The sequence below is a fragment of the Dasypus novemcinctus genome, chromosome 13 (assembly GCF_030445035.2).
Source record: "Dasypus novemcinctus isolate mDasNov1 chromosome 13, mDasNov1.1.hap2, whole genome shotgun sequence".
Taxonomy (NCBI): domain Eukaryota; kingdom Metazoa; phylum Chordata; class Mammalia; order Cingulata; family Dasypodidae; genus Dasypus; species Dasypus novemcinctus.
Genome location: NC_080685.1, coordinates 57,291,059 through 57,311,199, shown reverse-complemented (window position 1 = coordinate 57,311,199; position 20,141 = coordinate 57,291,059). Strand labels below are relative to the sequence as shown.

The 20,141-nt window shown below is 39.8% G+C and overlaps 1 protein-coding gene and 1 long non-coding RNA gene across 13 annotated transcripts in view; one reads left to right on the top strand and one right to left on the bottom strand.

The window, feature by feature from the left end:
- The window catches only part of RASAL2 (RAS protein activator like 2), a 459,173-nt gene that overhangs the window by 54,739 nt on the left and 384,293 nt on the right, over positions 1 to 20,141 (bottom strand). For all 12 annotated transcript variants that reach the window (XM_058274784.2, XM_058274786.2, XM_071207582.1 and 9 more), the window contains 4 exons: positions 9,747 to 9,900; positions 7,736 to 7,834; positions 6,593 to 7,147; positions 4,117 to 4,261 (listed from right to left, as the gene is read on the bottom strand). In XM_058274784.2, the coding sequence (XP_058130767.1) occupies positions 4,117 to 4,261; positions 6,593 to 7,147; positions 7,736 to 7,834; positions 9,747 to 9,900 (953 nt within the window). The remainder of the gene's footprint in view (positions 1 to 4,116; positions 4,262 to 6,592; positions 7,148 to 7,735; positions 7,835 to 9,746; positions 9,901 to 20,141) is intronic.
- LOC131273045 (uncharacterized) lies at positions 7,365 to 12,609 on the top strand. Its single transcript, XR_009180147.1, has 3 exons — positions 7,365 to 7,439; positions 11,858 to 11,938; positions 12,537 to 12,609. It is a non-coding gene; the product is annotated as an uncharacterized lncRNA (long non-coding RNA).

Here is a 20,141-nt window from a genome sequence, read left to right as displayed (position 1 = left end):
GTCTGTTCTTGATGTCTATTTGCTGCGTCTTGTTTCTTTGTCCGCTTCTGTTGTCATCAGCGGCACGGGAAGTGTGGGTGGCGCCATTCCTGGGAAGGCTGCTCTTTCTTTTCACGCTGGGCGGCTTTCCTCATGGGCGCACTCCTTGCGCGTGGGGCTCCCCCACGCGGGGGACACCCTTGCGTGGCACGGCACTCCTTGCGCGCATCAGCGCTGCGCATGGCCAGCTCCACACGGGTCAAGGAGGCCCGGGGTTTGAACCGCGGACCTCCCATATGGTAGACGGACGCCCTAACCACTGGGCCAAAGTCCGTTTCCCGGTGTTCACTATGTTGTTCAAATTTAAGTATATACCAAGAATTTTCCAGGAGATATTTTCTATCTAAATCATTAATTCATTACTACCTAGCATCAACATTTCATGTGTAGGAATAAGCCATCAGGTATGGACATATTATGCTGAAAGGAATGTGCCTTCTCTTAGCAAGGGTGGATATCAGGCATTTTCTTTATCTCACAGATGGAATTTCCTGTCACAGGATATCAACATGCCATCTGATTTCAATCAGAAAGGTAAAGGGGCGCTAACAGATGGACAATTTAAGTCTAAAAGAGACAGAGTCTGTGCAGGAAATAGTAATGTTCTAATCAAGACAAATGAAGACTAGCTAAAAAGCAGGTAGATACTGTACAAAATGACCGGCAATATTTAAACTCAATTCTATCTGAGAATTAGTCAGGTTGTCTGCAAATAGCATCTACTTTTTGCCTAAAGTATATGGAATGTAGCAAAACTTTAATTACTGTTCAGTTGTAGTTAACTACCTTCAGTGTTTTGATTTACTGAGACTTTACTGTGAAACTTTTCTATTTCATGCTAAATATGAAATCTTTCTAAATTTTATTATTAGAGGCTCTTGCAATAGCAAGTACAGTATTATATGATGAACATAATTGAATCTTTCTTAGCTAGATGAAAATTTTGCTGTTCTTCAGAGTTACTATTTCAAAAAAATCACACATTGCTATCTTGAACCATATACAGTCTAAATTTTCACTATCTCCAAGAAACATTCTGCAAGTTGGTTTTAAAACAGAATCTCTGTTATAAAATATAGAAGGAAAAAAATCAGCCATTGAGAGCCTAGGATGTTAAGCCTAAATAGAAATATGGGGAGGGAATGGGAAGAAGACAATGCAAATCCCCGTTCTCAAGAAACTTACCAATTAAATCTGTTTATGCTCTTGGAAGCAGCAGCTATTTTCACCACCCTGGCCCTTGCTTTTAGATTAAAAATATAACAGAGATTACTACGGGATTACTTGAATTTCTTCCCATGCTCACTAAATTAATTTTCATGTCCCAACAAGCCAATCAGCTTGTTAATTATTCACTGTCATATCAAAGGTCTTGAAACCACTCTTCATTTCAGAAATCATTTCATCTGGAAATCCTGTTTTAGCTCACTGAATGGTAGAATATGAATATTAGATTTTTCAGAAGTAGTCAACAAATATTCACCCTTCTTCAAAAAAATGGAGAATATTATTTGAGATGCCTCATTATTGCCTTTTATATGATAATACAAATTACTAAAGCAAACCATGAGATATAATTTTTATGACAATAACATCTGTATGTCAGTGAAACTGTGGACTTCTCTGTACTTTTCCTAATGTCTTTGAAAATCCATCTTCACTAATTTTCTCATAAATTCCTATTAGACCTCAAATTAAAGTACATGACTTAGAGAAAAGAATATGAAGAAGGAAGCAGGAATAAAGAAAAATTTATTTCCATTTAGTAGGAACTAATTATCACTACAGTGACTCTCCTTCAGGAAAATACAATGGTCCTATTTTCTTGACCAGTCATTCATGTTTTATCCCTTACAACTTGGATCCTATCCACCTGATACCAGTTCCAGTCATCACTAATGATCTTTAAGTTGCCAAATCCAATAGCCAGTTTTTTTTTTTTTAAATCTCTACCTTCCTCACTGTTGATTTACCCCATTCTCCTTGATATTGTCTTCTCTCTTGGTGCCTTTGACTCAGTATTTTCCTGATTTTCTTTCATTTTTTGTATGCTGTTTCTCTGATCACTTCTTTGCTTCTCCTTCCTTCTATACCATAAACCCAGGTACACTGCAAGCCCTGTCTTTGGCCCTATTCTCTTCCTGTTCTGGTAATCTCATAGCTTATTTATCTACTCCATGTGGGGAACATCAGTCCCAATTTGCCAACAGCCAGTAGGAAGTTGGGGTTTCCTACTGGAACTTCAAATTGAATATATGTGAAGTGGAAATATTCCTTCTCGTCTTTCAAGGGTACTACTATGCTCTCTTTCTGTTAAGAATCTCATCCTCTTCTTCCTAGTCATGAGGGCTCAAATTTCACTATAATATTTGACCAGCTTCATTCCCAGAAACTGAAAAAGTTACCAAGTCTATCAGTTCAACTTCTTTAATATTTTTCAAATACTTTTCTCCATTCTCATTCATGGTGACTACCTCATTCATAGCCTTATTATTCTTTGCCCACCTTATTACAATGGCTTCTTAACTGGTCTCTGTTTTCAGTTGCATTCTTCACCAACTTACCTTAATCATTCTGTTAAACTGAATCTACTGGAAACATCTTATTCAAGGGCTCTCCAATGATTACAGTATAATCTAAACTCCTCAGCCTGGCATTCAAAGCTCTCAACAGTTTGGTTCTAATTGTTTTTCCAATTATTTTTTCACTTGTCTTTTCACTTTTTTTTTTTTTCACCTGATTTCATATATACCAGGTTTTTTCACAACTCTATGCCTTTAAATTCATGTGGGTTTTTACTGCCATGCTAATCCCTATCCCTTTCCTTATGCAATCAATCTTTTTTTTTAACAAAAATTTTTCTGCCAGTCAAGCTGTCTCTAAATTTCACTTGGGAAATTTTACAATTCCATAAGCTGGAATCAATTCTTTAATTCTTTAAAAAAACAAAGAAACAGGATTTTTCTCTCTTTTGTTTTAGGGATATTCTTTTTTATTGCTCTCTCTGTAAGCTCCCTGAGGGCAATAATTTATCCATTCCTTCAAATTGCCTTTATTGACTGTCTAATCTAGTCTAGATATGCATAGGCCATGACAATACTAGTCATATGTGGTTACTGAGCACTTGAAAAATGGTTAGTGGAAATCGAAATGCACAAAAAGTGTAAAATACATAACTGAATTTTAAAGACAGTATGAAAAGAAGTAAAAATCTCAATTTTTATATTGATTTACCTGTTGAAATAATAATATTTGGATATTTTGGGTTAAATAAATTATATTATTAACATTAATTTCACTTGTTTCTTTTTACCTTTTAAAATATGATGGCTAGAAAATCTGAAACTACATATATGGCTCTACCTTGTGTACTAAGAACTGGGGATATGGAGACAAAAGAAATGGCTATTTCCTTCAAGGAACTCATGTCTTCTTTATCATTATGTACATCAAAGTGCCAGCATGGTACCTTATTCTAATGGTTGATGCCTGAATTTCTTCCAAAATGATGACAGATGCCAAATCTGGATTTGCAAATGAGTGGTCTAGACAGCAAGAAATTGTTTATTGGACAAAAATTAGTATTAAAAATTCTTGAGACCTTGAAGTTAGAAGTTGGGAGTTGTATGGATTGGCAGGAGTTTCTTAGCTTTTAACTAGGGTTTTATATGCATACTAACAAATCTCAGGGTAACACTTTCAAGACTTATGTAATTTATTTATAGCATGATATAAATATCCAAAATTTAGGGGGAAATAGGCCACCCTAGGTCTTGTGCAAAGACACCTACTAATATTACTGTGTGTCCCAGAATCACAAATCTGGGGACCTAGAGGTAGCTGCATATGCTGATGGGCTTTCTATTTTTGCATGGATAACAATAAGCCAATGTGTTGTTCTCCCATTGGTGAGTACTGCAGAGACTTCTTACAGCTGAAACTCAAACCTTAAAACTCTAGTCAGCTAGAATCTACTAAATAACATGTGGAATTTGAGCTCAGTATTTACTTGTCTTATGAGGGTGAAATAATTTAAAGTCAAAAGGAAAAGAAAATAGATGTTTTTCTCCTCCATACCCAATGCATCATGAAGATACTGCTGTCCCACCAACTTGAGGTATTCCTCAATGGATTTGGTGGCAATGGTGTTTTCTCTGAAGATCAAGACATCATGCTCTCCACAACGATCCACCTCAGACATCACCAAGTCAGTGAGAAAATCCTAGTAGAATAATGTTCAGTCAGGCAGAAAGCAACTGAATAAATAATATACATTAGAAGAGAATGATGAAATATCAGAAATCCTGGAAATGCTGCTTTAAAAGTAAAGCTAACAGATCCCTTTGAAAGACAAAAGGCAGTCAGGACAGAATCTTGGTTATGTCATCATCCCTAAGTTTAAAATTCCCTCAAAGATTTCCCACTGAAATTTTGATAAAGACCATAATTTTGAATGTGGCTACCAATCTCTCTATTCCCTGGTTTCTGCCTACCTTCTGAGTCTCGGCTTCTTCCATGCTCTCTGCCTCCTGCTCCAGCCTTACGGGTCTCATTTTTAGATCCTTGACTACACCAAACTCTTTCTAACACACATTGTTCTCTATTCACCACAAAGTCTTTTACAAAGGCCATTCTCAGTTCTGTTCCATTCCCATTCTTGTTCCTGTCCCCCAGTTGTCACCAAGTTAATTCCTAGGATCCTTTGGTTCTTAATTCACACATCATTTCTTCAGGGAAGTCTTCCCTGACCAAAACTGTCCACTGTCCCCACTATACAAGTCCCCTTGCTCCACTCTCATTACATCCCTCTCAATGTACTTACACATTTATTTCTGTAATTAGTTGATTAACATAATATCTGTTTTCTCCAGAAGATGATAAGATGATAAGCCCCATGAGGCTAAGGACCTGTTTATTTTTGTTCACCATTTTATCTCCAGCACCTAATAGTCTCTGGCACATAACAGATGTTCAATATTATATTAATTGGCCCAGAAAATAAACAAAGACTTCTTGAACTCATCACTCAACTCAATTTTTAGACTATCTCTTTATCTATTGAGAAGGAAGGCATAAGGAGAAGTAAAGCCTTGAAATAGTAGCTACTTCATTTATCAATAGTCTTTAAAAACATGATGTAAAATTCAATATTTATTGTGGCTTAGCTTGAAGTATGATAACATCAGATATTTTGAATATAACATATTTACTGGATATTTCAAGTGCTTTAAAATCAAAAGTAGAGGAATTATGCTGATTTACTTTTACTTTAAAATTAAGCATTATAAACATTAATGAGATTCATCCTGAGGCAGTTCAGCAAAACGTAAAAGCTATGAAACATAAACATAAGTGCTATTAAAACTCTTATGCTAAGAGCAGGAAGAAACTTTTGGCATAACAGTAACATTATATATTTGGATTGTGGTGGTTTCAATGGGTGCACATAGCTGTCAAAATTCATTGATTTTTTTACTTTGAATGGGGGTAGTCTGTTGTATAGAAACTGTACCTCAATAAAGTTGTTTTTAAAAAATCCTATGTATATACTGAGGCTTGAGCAAGTGAAGAACAGAAAGAACATATTCATACAATTTCAGAGATAAGACTCAAAATTTCCCAATGACCCTTTCCCAAATACTTAAGCTTTTTAAATAGCAGAAGTTCAAGATTATCAGTAAATTCAGCCACAAAAATTATAACCAGTAGGAAGGCAATTAGATAAGGGATTAAATACTGAATATATTGATATAGCCTAATTTCTATCAAGAAACTGTAATAGTATTTTATTCTATTGTTTGGTGCTAAATAAATTATTCTAGCTATAAACCTCTCTAGATCTAAAATAAAATTTACCATGACCAGTTTGCATACAATACAGTGGAGATTCAGCCTAGGCAAGTTGACTGGTGAATTACCATAGTTCAGACTGTTCAAAACTGTGATTATCAACTGGCTGTTATTCTTCAACACAGTTAGTATATTTCTCCTTTACTACCCTCCTGAAGTTTTACTTCCATCCAGGATAAAATGAGATAAAGCCATCATGAAAGAGCTACTAGTTGTATAACACCCCTTTCTATTTCTATTCCATATATAGCTTTTAATCCCACAAGGATCTTTGCTAATACCCAGCATGTTCTGGAACACCTCCTTCTGTGGCTACAGGAAGAGTTACTTTTAAGTTAAAATATAGTGAGGAAGAAAACCATCATACAAGACACTCTAGAACTAGAGACAAAGGATCTTAAATGTACTGTGGGATGATCAGGTCAGTCTTACCATTTATTTTGTCAGACAATAAAAACTGGTGTCTACCTTTTGTACAAATGGACTTTAAATAAATATTTATTGATCTCTCCATTTTACTTAGTTCTATAATCTTCATCTCTTCTGGATCTAAGAATTGCTAATAAGTTTTCTTCTTGATTTTTTTCCCCCAGACATAACAAAGCATATTTCTCTGATTTGGATCTCTGAAGTATCCACATGTCATTTCTTTCTGAAAGGTAGGGAAGAGATTTCAGGTAATACAATTCCCCTTTCCACTTACCTTGGCTCTACCAGTACTTTGAAGGATGTGCACTAAGGCACAAGCCAATTCCTCTTTGTTTCTCACGCTAATTACTGGTTCAAGGACTGAGCATAGCATGGTGTAGTTGCTGGTGACAAATTCTGCAAATTCTTTGTATTGTTCCATAGGCAGAATGGTGATAGTTTGGAAACGTGATTTAATCCGAATTGAAGGTCCTCCTGTCTTTCCTTTGTTGGGTGTAGGTGTACTCACTGGATACCACTTTTCTACAAATTGACGACCAGTCACACTGGCAGTGGGGATATTGACTAGACCTACATAATTATTCTTGTCCTTTTTTTTCTTTTTTTCTACATCCTTATAAATGTGAACTGTGATGCTATGGAGAGGTGGAAGGCTGTAGAATTCAAAATGTTCACCCCAGAAAATATTGTCTGCTTTGGTCTTGCTTGTTGTACGAGCAAAGAGGGTATCATCAAGGCACAGTTCACAGAAATATTTCTTTTTAGGGGCAAGGTCCTTGGCTTCAATGATCCATAAACGAAGAACATTTTCAGCTCGCCTGCAATTATCCTATAAAGAAGCAACAAAGTTGAATTTGAAAGTTGACAGACTAGAAAAAGTATACTTTCCCCTAAAGCAGTGCTGATTATGTACTCTTATTAAGGGTAGGCAAAAGATAATAAAAGGATTGCTATCTCATTGTTCAGGACAATAGCAAAGTTCTAAACAAGAACATTTCAGAATCTTAGAGAGCATTATATGTTCTATTTTACTTAGGTCAAAAAAATATCATCCTGTAATGGTAAGTTCTCATAAAATCAGCCTACTGGCAATTGGAAAGCTTCTGCAAATTAAAAAAGAGGTAAGTAATTAAGAATCTTGTGTTCTGGTTCCATTTCTGTTATGTGCTAGCTTCTGAAATGGGTAAGTCACTTAACTTCTCTGAATATTCTTATCCACAATTGCTAAAACAATGATAATAATATCTGTAATAAGATTACTTTGAGCATAAAATAGAGTAACATGTAAATGCACTTTAAAAACTGTAATGCTTTATAAAATTTAAGGTATTATTGCAACATTATTATTGCATTTACCTTCTATGAACTTACTGCTTATATAGTTACACATTTTTTAGAGATTCAAAGCCACTATTACCTTATTCGGTTGAACTGTCCTGCGAAGATTTTCCATCCACTTATCTCTCTCTGAAGCAGAGTTACAGCTGAAGCATTTACTTCCACTTAAGTAGGTAACCTTTGACATAAAAATTAGAGATAAGGAAAAAGAAACATTGGACATGGAGCTCTATCTTCGTAGTTCTATCATTTAAGAATTAGGGATATGCTATGAACCCAAATCACACTACATAAAACCAAAATAATCTTTCCTATTTTTGTGATAGCTGTATCTTCATATACATCTGCTTTTTATTTTGTACACACAATTCCAAGTATGAGAACAAAGATTTCTTAGAATTCAGTGGAGGAACCTAAAACTGGCCTTCAGTTGAGCAAAACTGAAAGCCTTTCAGCCCACATCTTAAATTACCTGCAAATGAGTATATGCAATTCTGAGTGAAGAAATTAAAAATAAGTATAAGAGGGAAAAATGTCTCTAAAACAGCTTATCAAATTTCTCAGGACTGCCTTCACTATATCATTAAAAAAGAATTACTAGTAATGAGGTACTAGTATTGGAATCCATTTCTCCTCTACTTTATAACGAGTCTGTTGATTTTCATTCATTTACTAGATTGGCTTGACCACTATTATCACTGTCTTTTAACAATGAAATATGTTATCTACATGTCTACCACCTAACGCTGGGCTTGTTAGCCAGCCTGTTGAACTGAGTTAACCAAATACTCAAAATTCAAGTGATTTTTATTAAAAACAAAAACCCAAACACATTAATAAATGACTGGCCCAAATTGCTGAAGTTTGTGAACTCTTCACATATTAACTCAATCTCAGATTATCACCTAGTGAAGCAGGTCAGATTACATGTTCTATTACTGAGCTGCCCAATGTGGTAGCTAGTAGCCACATGTGGCTGGTGAATACCTGAAATGTGGCTAGTCCAGACTGAGATGGGCGATAAGTTGTAAAATATATATCAGATTTAAAAGACAGTATAGAAAGAATATAAAATATCTCACTGATAATTTTATATTGATTAGATTTTGAAATGATAATATTTGGATTAAATAAAATTTAAAATTTCTTATGTGCATTGAGTTATGTTTCTATTGGACAGCACTGATCTACAAGAATGGGAACCAAACATCCTTCAACTTACTTCAATATCTAGCATAGGACTTATCATTACTTACTTTTTAAAAAAATAAATTTTTATTAAAGTATATCATTCATACATAACCATATATAAACAATAATAAGTGTATAGTGAAAATTGTGAACTTACAAAACAAACATGCCTATCATCATACAGGGCTCCCATACATCACCCTATCACCAATACGTTGCATTAAGTCACTTATTATTAATTAAATCTGAACCTTAACAATTACATATATTGTTTTCAGATTTAACTTGCAATGGACAATTGTGTACTTTTAGTCTGGGAAGGAGAAACTACCTTATAAAAAGGGAATTCATAATTTTCTGGTGAAGGGCAATTTGTTCTTTCAACAAATTAAGCATTTGCAATGTGCTGGGGACTGTGATAGGTGCAGTGCATTAAAAAAATAAATAAGACATGGTTTCAGATCTTGAATTGCCCATATTGTGATTAGAAAAATAATGGTTTTGGTTAATTTCCTAAAAGCACATTAAAATCGGAGACTTAGGGTTTCAGGAAAAAAATATCTATAATAATAATAAGTGGGTGAAAGTCTCATTAATACCAAAAAAAAAAAATTACTTTAATAAGTTATTGTTAGCTTTGTGACCTCTACTGATAATATACTAAGAACCTGCTTATTCTAAAAAAGACCAGGTTAAAAGGAATGAGATGCCATCATTAACAATTTTAATTACTAATTAGATTAATAGATTTCCAATTTTTTCCCTGTAAGTAGGTAATTTTCAGCAAATGAAAGCTATTTAAGATGGTCAAATCAATACCACAGTAATGAAATTTTAAAAATTTTTTGGGTAGAAAATCTACTTGTCCTTGAATTACCTTCTTTCTTTCTACACTTTACCTCAAAGCAGAAGTCTTGTCCAAGGATGCTACTATGCAGTGGTTTTACTGATACAGGCTCCCCTCTACCAAGATCCAGACATTCCACTGCACTGCATGGACTTAGCAAGGATTCATGGGAACGTGACTCTTTTAGTTTAGGAAGCCCACGAGACCTAAAAGTAGGAAGAGGAATTCAAGATAATGTAGTCTTGGAAAACAAGGAAAGTTTAATGGCAATATGTAACATGGTTAAGGCAAAAAAATAAGCGAGAAGCAAAGTAATTTATAATAACAAATATTAACTGTGTTCATGTGGCACAAATAAACCATACATGCGAGTGTGTATGTGTGCACACATACAGGTTTTCTTAATAAAACTCCCAAAACATACAATAGCTTTACTAGACTCAAGAAACTCAAAGCTCCATTACAGACATAGTTTTTATCCTCACTCCTATCTTGGAGATGGAGAAATATATAGTATTCAAGGTTTACCTTCTACATTCTTTTTTTGTGCAAAGGTATTGTCAAAAGACAAGATATTTCTTTTTTCATGCTATGGCTTTATCTTCTTCTATCCTTGACAAAATAGTAGTTTCAGAATCCTCGTTCTGTTTCTACTTGGCAGAATAAACACACAGAGTCAAAGCCAAACTTTTTAGCACAAAGACCCTATCTTTCAAAAGGCCTGATTTCCATCTCAATATAGAATTCTTTTCTGGCAAGCTTTTGGTTCTATCCATGCTTTATTGTGTAAACATGAATAAAGAAGAAAATGCCTTGAAGCGACCTCCCACCCTCAAAAGAAATGCTCAAACTCTCATCTAGAAGAACAGATCTTTGTCAACACCATTCAGACATTCTGGCTGATTTTGTTTCCTACTTGTTTTAAAGAGTGCTGGGAATCATGACTCTTGTTACCATAGGAGCTAGTAAATCATTGCCTTCCCCTTGGAAGAATTAACAAAGTTAAATAATATAAAGCTTGATATTTTTGAATCCAGAATTGGACGGCCGTGCAGTTTTACTCAATAATTACAGTATTTATTGACCGAAACACCCAGTGTTAAATTCATATATTTAAAGCATAATTTAGTTATCAGGGGTAAAAAAAAAAAAGCCTTCTGTAAAGTATTTGTTTTTGCAAAATGCGTTAAATAAGCAGCTTTGACCATTTCCTTGAAATTACCATGTTAACATTAAAAGGAACCGGAATACTTAATGTCAGAGTAGCTTTTAGTTAAATTATAAAGTAATGAGCATAGGAAACTATCACTAAAGGCTGCCATCCCTTCTTCAGTCTCCATTTTAACACTGTTTAATCAAATTCCATACAGTAAGAAACAGTTTAAGCAACAGGGGTTTTAGTTCATTCTTCTTTCCACAAAAATCATACACTATTTGAAGTTTAAGCTAAAAAATATGTGTTCTGATATTCATTAGTCTTTTTAAGGTAAAAAACTCAACATTTTTATTTCCCATTAATAATACACAGGATAAATGCCTCCTAATGTTCTGCATTTAAAAAAATAGACCGATGCAACAGCCCCACATTTATTTCCCTTTGTTCTATTGGATGAGACAATATGTTGTATATTGCAAATACAGCATATCAACTAGCTAAATGTTGAAAAAATTTTACCTTAATATAAGAACCATACACCTTTCCCCAGTATGCTTCAAGCCTGGATGAGACAACAGGACACTGAAATCTTTCTTAAACACCTGTCAAACAACAATTCCAGCTCCTCTTTCCCAGGAAGAGTTGCTGGAGGGGAAAAGCCTCTCATATCCTGGGGGCAAGCCTCAACAGGAAAGAGTAAGGCATATTTAAAATAGAAGGAGGTACAACAAAAGGCTTACTCTAAATTTTTTTAATTCTCTAAGAAATTTTTCTAAAACATTAATTTTATTTCAAACAAAATAAGCATCTACCTACATGAAGCAATTGTACAGCCACCTGGCAGTGCAGCCCCAAATCATAGCGGTGCCACATGTCACGGCATAGGAAGTCGCTTTCTGAACTACATCTTAGAAAACAATTCTCCGTTTAGAAGACAGGAACCAAAAGAAGATGGTTTCCCTGCTGCCCTCAGATACTGATAACATCTTTGGATAACCGTTTTCCAGGTGGTGGTCAAGTCTTCAAGAGCAGCAGAATAGAAACGCAAACAACAGAAGTTATCTTCATCCAAATAGGCTGCAGGATAGGTAATATTCCTTCTTCTCTTCCTTCAGGCTGCATCTAGCCCCACAGGTAATACAAACAAGGTTCCCGGGCTCTAGGCTGGGCCTGTTGCCATGGTGCTACACCTATAAGGAGATTAGAGCCAGAAGGCAGCCAGAAGAAGCTGCAGTTTGTAGGACTCAAAGAGCAGGCTCTGCAAATGTGGCAAAGGTGACTATTCTAAGATAGGAAGGAAGTCAGGGCAAGGTTCCTACCCATTTCCATTAATAATTTCTCAGACAAGGGATGTAGAAAAATGGAGGCAACTCTGGGGATAGAGGAAAATCTCATTACAAATTCTACTTAGGGGACAATCTGAGAAATTTTAGCTTGTTTCATATTTGATTCTTGCTCCCCATCCCCCCACTAGAAGGTATTTGCTACACTCCACCTGGCAAGTACACTCTTCCTTTCATACCCGTTGTTTCATTTGCAGTGCTTACCCTAGTTTAATGCCTCTAGACATATTTTATCTTAAATTGTCTGAGTTATACATATATATATATATATTTTTTTTTAGTAAGCTGGATAAAATTTTTTTTCGTTGCATTTTCAATGAACAAATTTCACTTTGATATTCAGGTCTAACTTCCAAATGCTGCCATAAACTGATATGACAACCAAGCCATCTGGAACTGTATTTTAAAACTCCCCCTTGTTACTGGAATTTCAATTAAGACTAGGTAAGAATCTCATATATATATATATATATGTAAATGAGTTGAAAACTGAAGTCATTAATATGCTCAATATTGCTACTGAATAAATAAGGAAGCCCTTCCTGTATTAGGAAGAAAGTATCTCTGAGAAGACAGAAGTGATTCCCAGAGAAGCAGGATTACAGTAAACAGGAAGATCAAACAGCCTGAGAATGGGGTGGGGGTAAGGGAAAAGAAGGCAAGATCTGTAAAATACTTCCATATAATAGCACTAGTCACTCAAGTCCCCTCTAAATTTTTCTTACTCTTCTATCCTCATACCTTCATATGAATTTATTTTTCTTAGATTACTAACGAGAGTTTTAGCAGCCCTGTGTGATACCACGGTTTACTCTACCAATGAAAAAGAGAATGTGGGTTTATTGAGAGAATAACATGAGTTTAAAATGACTTTCCCTAGTTTGATCTGAGAGTGACCTTCATCAATGTCTCTTAAGTAGACATTGTGAATCCCCTGACTACGGAAAAGGTATTCTTCCCAACCTTCCCACCATCCTAAATACCATGTAAGAATAATTCAGGGTTCCATCCTGACTATTTCTGGTTTAACTAGAAAACTGCTTCCCAAGGGCAGTTTCACTTTTAATGTTTTTTTGTTTTAAGGTCAGCAGACAATCTTTATTTCTGTGTAAACTACAAAACCTCTACACGTTGTGATAGGTAAGGGTTAAAAATCTAATTGCTTTGCTGATAAAGATTACCTGCTGCTTCTAACCTACCTAAGAGCGAAACTACAAAGGAGAGGTCTCTACTACTCACCACGAAGAATGATTGTTACATGGCTCTAACCCTCATCCCTGTCTGAAATAAGTCTTAAAGACAAAGTGAAGGGCTGGGGGATAGGGAGCCAACGCACATACATTATCTTTATACACCATCTGAAGAAGGAAAAAAAAGATGTTAAAGAACTCTGATTAGTGTTATGTTAAGTAAAACACAGCTGGATTTTCTCAGCTAAACCACCCAGTTTTTTAAATGCCAGATTTTCCCCACAGCTCCAAGGATGCTTGGATGTGCCAGCTTAAATTGCTACCTGTTTATATATTCGGTTTCAAATTAGAGAAACTTTTAATTAAAAATGCTTATTTCCACACAAAATCAATGACAGCATCTTGGACTCCAGGTGAATTTCTGCTTAACTTGGCAGTTACAATTCTACGTAGTTTCACTGAATTCTTGAAGAGACAGCTCAGCCAGTAAGCAAGATGCAGCAATACATGCATGTATTCACCAGACGCTTTAGAAAGATACTTCACTTTGTATGAAAACTTTCCAGGTAGTCACTAACATAATTCAGTATCCTAATATTCTAGCAACAACTTTATATAGGATCTAAGTTTTCTTAAAATTGCATTAGGATCTTAGTTTGGGAAAAATATAGCGCCCTGGATTTTGTTTTTTTTTCAACCAGGTTATTTGTAAAAAAAAAATCCAACTGTTTTCTGTTTGAAAGAGAAGATCCTGATATGTTTCTTTCCTGTAATCAATTTTAAAGGCTTCCCCTGCCCTCCGGATTAAAAAAATAAATTGGAGCTCATGAAACTGAGTTCAACTTGTACGCTAAAAAATGTTCTCCCTAAGAACCTTGACAGCAGTAGCTGCACTGGTTTACTCACTGCAGTTCAAGCCCGTCCCTACCGCTTAAGTTATTCACTGATTTTGTCAGCTTAAAAAAAAAATCACATGATCACTCACACCAAAAAGGTAGTTATGAATATATAAAATATTCTGCGTATCTTCTTTTTTTCTCTTCAAATTTTTAAAAATTTATTTCTCTCCCCTTCCCCTGCCCCGCCACTGTCTGCTCTCATGTCTATCCGCTGTGTGTTCTTTTATGTTGGCTTGCATTCTCATCAGGCAGCAAGGGAATCTGTGTCTCTTTATTGTGTCATCTTGCTGTGTCAGCTGTGTGTGCAGCGCCACTCCTGGGCCAGCTGTGCTTTTTGTGCCGGGCATCTCTCCTTGAGGGTCACACTCCTTGTGCGTGGGGCTCCCCTACGTGGGGGATACCGTTGTGTGGCATGGCATTCCTTGCGCACTGCAGCACTGCGTGTGGGCCAGCTCACCACATGGGCCTGGAGGCCCTGGTCTCATTCCTGGACCTTCTATATGGTAAGCAGACACTCTATCAGTTGAACCACATTCACTTCCCTGCATATCTTATGTATCTCTACTCTCAGCTCAAGAAAGGATGGTCTAATGAGCCCAACTGCTAGTGGTAAGGAAAGATATTTGACAGCTTGAATTGCCAGTTAAACTGAACAAATTCATAGTAAGGAAATTTATCATCACAGACAAAAATGGTGTCCATGCCTACTTTGGTACATCCACATGTATATAAAAAATGAAGGTGGACATAGAAGGGAGACTAGATTATAAATTTTAAAACATGTTCTGGGGGAAAACTCAACTTGCTTCTAATATGATAGAAGGAAACAACCTTTTTACAGAAATGGTATCATACTATATATAACTATTTTTCCTGTCCTAAGTTGAAAATGGAATACAGCCTACTAATGCTTCTTAAACAAATTAAATATAAACACAACTATATTAAATTTTAAAAGTCATGAAACTAAACCAAACCACACTCACAAACCAATTCAATTAACATACTTAAAGAATGAGTAGAAAGACTGATAACTTTTCTTTTCCTTTTTCCTAACTTAGTTGCCATACTTTGTCTCATTTTTGCCATAAAATTAAGATATGGGTGAAAGAGGGATAAAATGGGCGGGGTTCAATAATAGTTACTTCTTAATCAATCCTAAATTCTTGACTATTTGCTTTCCCAGTAGTTTCCCATTTGGTTGAATGAACAAATGAATGAATGAATGAGTCTATTTATTCATCTAATGATCACTCCATGCACATTATGCTATGTACTAGACAGGGCTAGATGCTTGGAATACAATGGTGAAGGAAGGCAGAGTTCATAGCTTATAAGCTAGTGAGTTAATCTGATATGATAAGAACTATACAAAAAGGATATAAAAGAGTGAATATTCAGGAGGGTCCTGTGGGTCTTAAGTAGGGGGTTTACAGTAGGCTTCTTGAAATATAAAGTTCTTTTTTTTATTAATGAAAATACTCTAATATTGATTGAAGTGATGAATGCACAAGTCAGTAATTGCAACAAATTCCACTGACTGCACACTTCAGATGGACTGTATGGTTTATGAATATGTTTCAATAAAATTAATTTATAAAAAAATACAAAGAGAAAGTCAGGTGACCTTAAGGAAGGGGTGGAGTTAGCTATCTGTTGCTGAGCGTGAGGGTTTCGACCTCGCTCAGGCCCAAGAGTCGGGGGGGTCAGCTCCTACTGGACCGCCGGCGGGGGGTGCTCCAGGGAGAGAGCACCGGGGCTCTCCAGGCGTGGGGGACGCGTGGTTAGGAAAGAACCACGGAGACCGCCTGAGCGCAGGAACAGGTCTGCTTTATTGCGGAAGTACACTTGGTTATATAGGCAGGGAAGGGGGTGGAGTAGGAAGGGGAGAGCAGGGCGGAGGGGCGGCTGCGGATTGGCTAAAACTGGGGGGGCAGACCTCTGGTAATACGCCGTAAGCAGTTACTGGGGAAGAGGGCAGATTGTAGGTTGGTAATATGGGCGGGACTGGTGGGAAGGGTGGCGGGGGCTGGAAGGGGAGGAGGGGCGGAGAAAGGCGGCAACAATTGTTCCTTTTGTTTTAAAAAGAAATTGAAGCAACAAGTTTTGGTGCGCACGGTGGGTGTGAATGGCTCTGGCTCAGCGTGCGCAGCAACAAAAGACAAGGATTAGGAGGAAGAGTAGGAGGAAAAGGAGGTTATAGGGACGGGCACGGGGATAAGACGAGGGGTGGGGGGAGACCACAAGGACCGGCCGGTCGTGAGCGGACAACATAGCATCTGGCCAGGATGCATGTGCCCGCCATTAGGGTCGGCGCGCGCCGAGCCTTGCCAGCGAAACGGGCCTGTGATGCCCCTGTACCCCTTGCCCGAGGGGGAGGAGTAGTTGGGGAGAAGTAAGGAGAGGAAGACAAGAAGCTATAGGCGTGCAGTCTGGAGTAGGTGGCGCGGACGGAAGGGGCGTGGTGGACGGCTGGGGGGGGACTCAGCGGTGGCGAGGCGTTGGTAGTGGACTTGTACAAAGGAGCTGAACACTGCATTGGCTTGGTCTTTGGCAAGGCGGACTATTCTCCTGATGGCCCAGGGGCCCACGGTGAGGGCTAAAAGGATAATGATAAGGGGGCCTAGGAATGGGAGCAGGTACGGGAGAAGAGAGTGAAAGAGTGTAGAGGAGTAGCTCGCGTTGTCGCGTTCTCTTTGGCGTCGCTCCAGGCCCTCGCGGACTTTTTGTAGGCTATCTTCTGCGAGGCCGGTGGTATTGGCTTATACACAACATTCTTCTCCAAGGGCGGCGCAGAGCCCCCCTTCTTTGAGCAGGAGGAGGTCAAGGCCACGACGGTTCTGGAGAACGACCTCAGAGAGAGAGTTAAGGGAGTTTTTTAGATGCTCAACAGCTTCTTGGGGATAGGTAATATCTTGATCGACCGCCTGCCGGAGGGAGGAGAGGGAGGCGGATTGCGTAGCAAGGGCGGAGATCCCTGTGCCTGCTCCAGCGAGACCTAAAAGGGTGGCGACGGTAAGGACAGCAGTAACAGGCTCCCTTTTTTGAAAGTGGGAAGAGAGGTGGTGGGTGTGAAGAGAGAGAAAGAATTCATCATCTCCATGGAAAAGGACTCGTGGGGCGAGGAAAATAAGCAGACAGGTTTCATTAGTGGTGTTGAGGGTGGCGACGTTGAGACAGGGGGTTAATCCCGTGGAGGTACAAAGCCACTGGGAGGTGTTATGGGGGATTAAGAATTTGGTGGAAGCGCTGGGAGAGGAGTAGTTAGAGCAGGCCTGCATAAGGGGATGGGAACCTTGGCGGGAATGAACGCAGCGCCCTGTGGAGGAAACAGATTGGAAGGTTAGGGGAACAGAGGAAGTGTTCCAGTTGCATCCGGTAGGAGAATTTTCGGAGGATTCGCTGAAGGTGAGGTTTGTGGCGACGGGTTCATATATAGGAAGAGAGGGGGACAGGCAGAGCCAACAGCTTTTGGTGAGGTTGGGGTGAGAGGAGTTTAGAGAAGCGTACGAAGCTCTGATCAGATTAATGAGGGGGCTGGGGTACAGAGTAGGGGGTAAGCGAGGCTTGGGGTTGTGGGAGCTGAGGGAGGCAGTGGCGAGGGGGGTGCCGGGTGAAGGAGCAGGCGAGGTGGAGCGGGGCAGGGAAGGGGGCTGTGCCTTTGGAGGATTGAAAATCTGATTTGGGCCCACTGGGGTGGAATGTGTGGGAATTGGCTCCTTTTTTATAGTGATAATGGCGCCGTAATCGTAGCCTACTGCATACAGGCGGGCTCCCCACATGCGGCCTTGTAACCAGAGGTCGGAGTTGGGGTCTTTGACTGTGAGTGTGATGGTGTTCCATCGAGTAGCATTACGCTGGAGAGTGAGGTATGGGTCTTTGTTAGGGGCGCTGGACCATCCGTGGGCGATGGTTTCGCACCCCCAGGAAGGACAGTAATAGTGCGTTGGGTCATGGCATCCTCTGGCGGAGGATGGGCACATGTAGAAACCTGTGGTAGCGGGGTTGTGTCCCCCCCACTCATAAGACGGAAGGTTCGTGCGTCCAGTGAGGTTGGCGACATCAGTAGTGAAAGAGGGGGCGGAGGCGGTTACGTTCGAGGCGAGGAGCCTTTTTTGTTGCCAGAGGGAGAGGGTCCAATTGAAGGGCTGGTGACTCGGGTTGGCAGCGGCTGGGAGAGCGAGGGAAGCCAGGACGAAGAGAACGGCTGCGAGGCTGTGTAGAGGCATCATCTGACGGTGCGGCATCTTGATGATGGCTGGTGCTGGATCCGGGTGAACGGGGCGACCTCTGGGCCGTATCCACTGTCAATGTTATCTCTCACCGAAGGCATAGGGTGCTGATCGTTCGGTGGAACTAATGGGTCAGTGGCGGGCCGAATGCAACGCCCAGGAACCCAGAGCGGCTGCGGCTCAGAATCTGGAAAGACACAAGCAAAGCCCCTCCCCTGTGCTAGGAGGGGAGCTGGATCTTGCCAACGATTTGTGGCAGGGTCTTTCCAATGGACGAGGGGAACTTGCGAGGGCTGCCACATGGGTCCCCAGTGTTTATGGGTGGGGGAGAGTCCATGGTTATCGAAGGTTAGGAGATTGTGATGAATGAGGCAGGCAGTCACTGACGCCGGCGGGGGCCTTGTGGGGAGAGGAGGCCCTTTCTTTTTGAATGAGTAGCTTGAGCTGTTGGTGAGTGCGCTCGACGATTCCTTGCCCCTGTGGATTGTATGGAATGCCAAAATGATGCGTGATGTGATACATTTGCACGAAGCTGGCAAAAGAGGCACTGCGATACACTGGTCCGTTGTCTGTTTTGAGATCCCATGGAATTCCCATGAACAAAATAGCTTGGCGAAGCGCCTGGATGCAGTGTTTAGCACTTTCTCCCGCAAGAGGGACTGCATAGCACAGATGCGAAAAGGTGTCAATTGCCACATGAAGATATTTGAGGCGGCCGAATGCACTGACATGAGTGACATCTAATTGCCACCTTGAGTTCGGGCGGAGGCCGCGGGGGTTAACACCTTGAGGCTGCAAAGGTCCAAGTGGCAGCAAGGGCGCGCAAGTTCGGCACGCGCGCACAAGGTGCTTGCAAGTCTCAATGGGTATGTCTGGAAAGAGCTTTCGGATGGACTGCGCAGAGAAATGAAATTGGGAATGTAAGAGCTTAGCTTGATTGACAAAGTCTCCAAGCCGCGGCCCGTCGGCAGGGCTTTCATAGAGGAGGACTGGGTTTACCTGGCGGCTTGACACAGAAGCATCAGCGAGGTCATTCCCTAGAGCCAGCGGTCCTGGTAGGCCAGAGTGGCTTCTGATATGAGCAATGAACCAGGGCTGCTGCCTCGCCTCAAGCAGTCGCTGTACGAAGGCGAGCGCCCGATCGATGTTTGAGTCACCTGGTAGGAAAGTAGCAAGCGGGAGGCTGCGACACACCTGAAGAGTGTATAGGCTGTCAGTAAAGATGTTGAGAGGCTGGTCTGGGTGGAGATTGAGGACTGCAGCGACAGCTAGAAGCTCGCCCACTTGAACAGAAAAGTCATTTGCGAACAGCAGTTGCCGTGGCTCAGGATTCCCAGGAGTGTATATGATGGCAGCAAACGCCGTTTTTGAGGCATCTGTGAAGGCAGTGATGGCTGAAGGGATCGGGTTCCGTGCGGGCAATGGACGGAACGGGTTGGAAAACGCCAATTGAGACATTCCCTGCAGCAATCGGTGATGAGGATAGTGGTTGTCAAAGGAGCTGCGAAAGAGTTCTACCAGGCTCTGCATTTGGGCATTGTTCATGATGAGGGAGGTAACTTCTTTGGCATCTAAAGGCCAGACAATGGTGTGTGGCGGGATACCATACGTCTGTATGGAGAGAAGT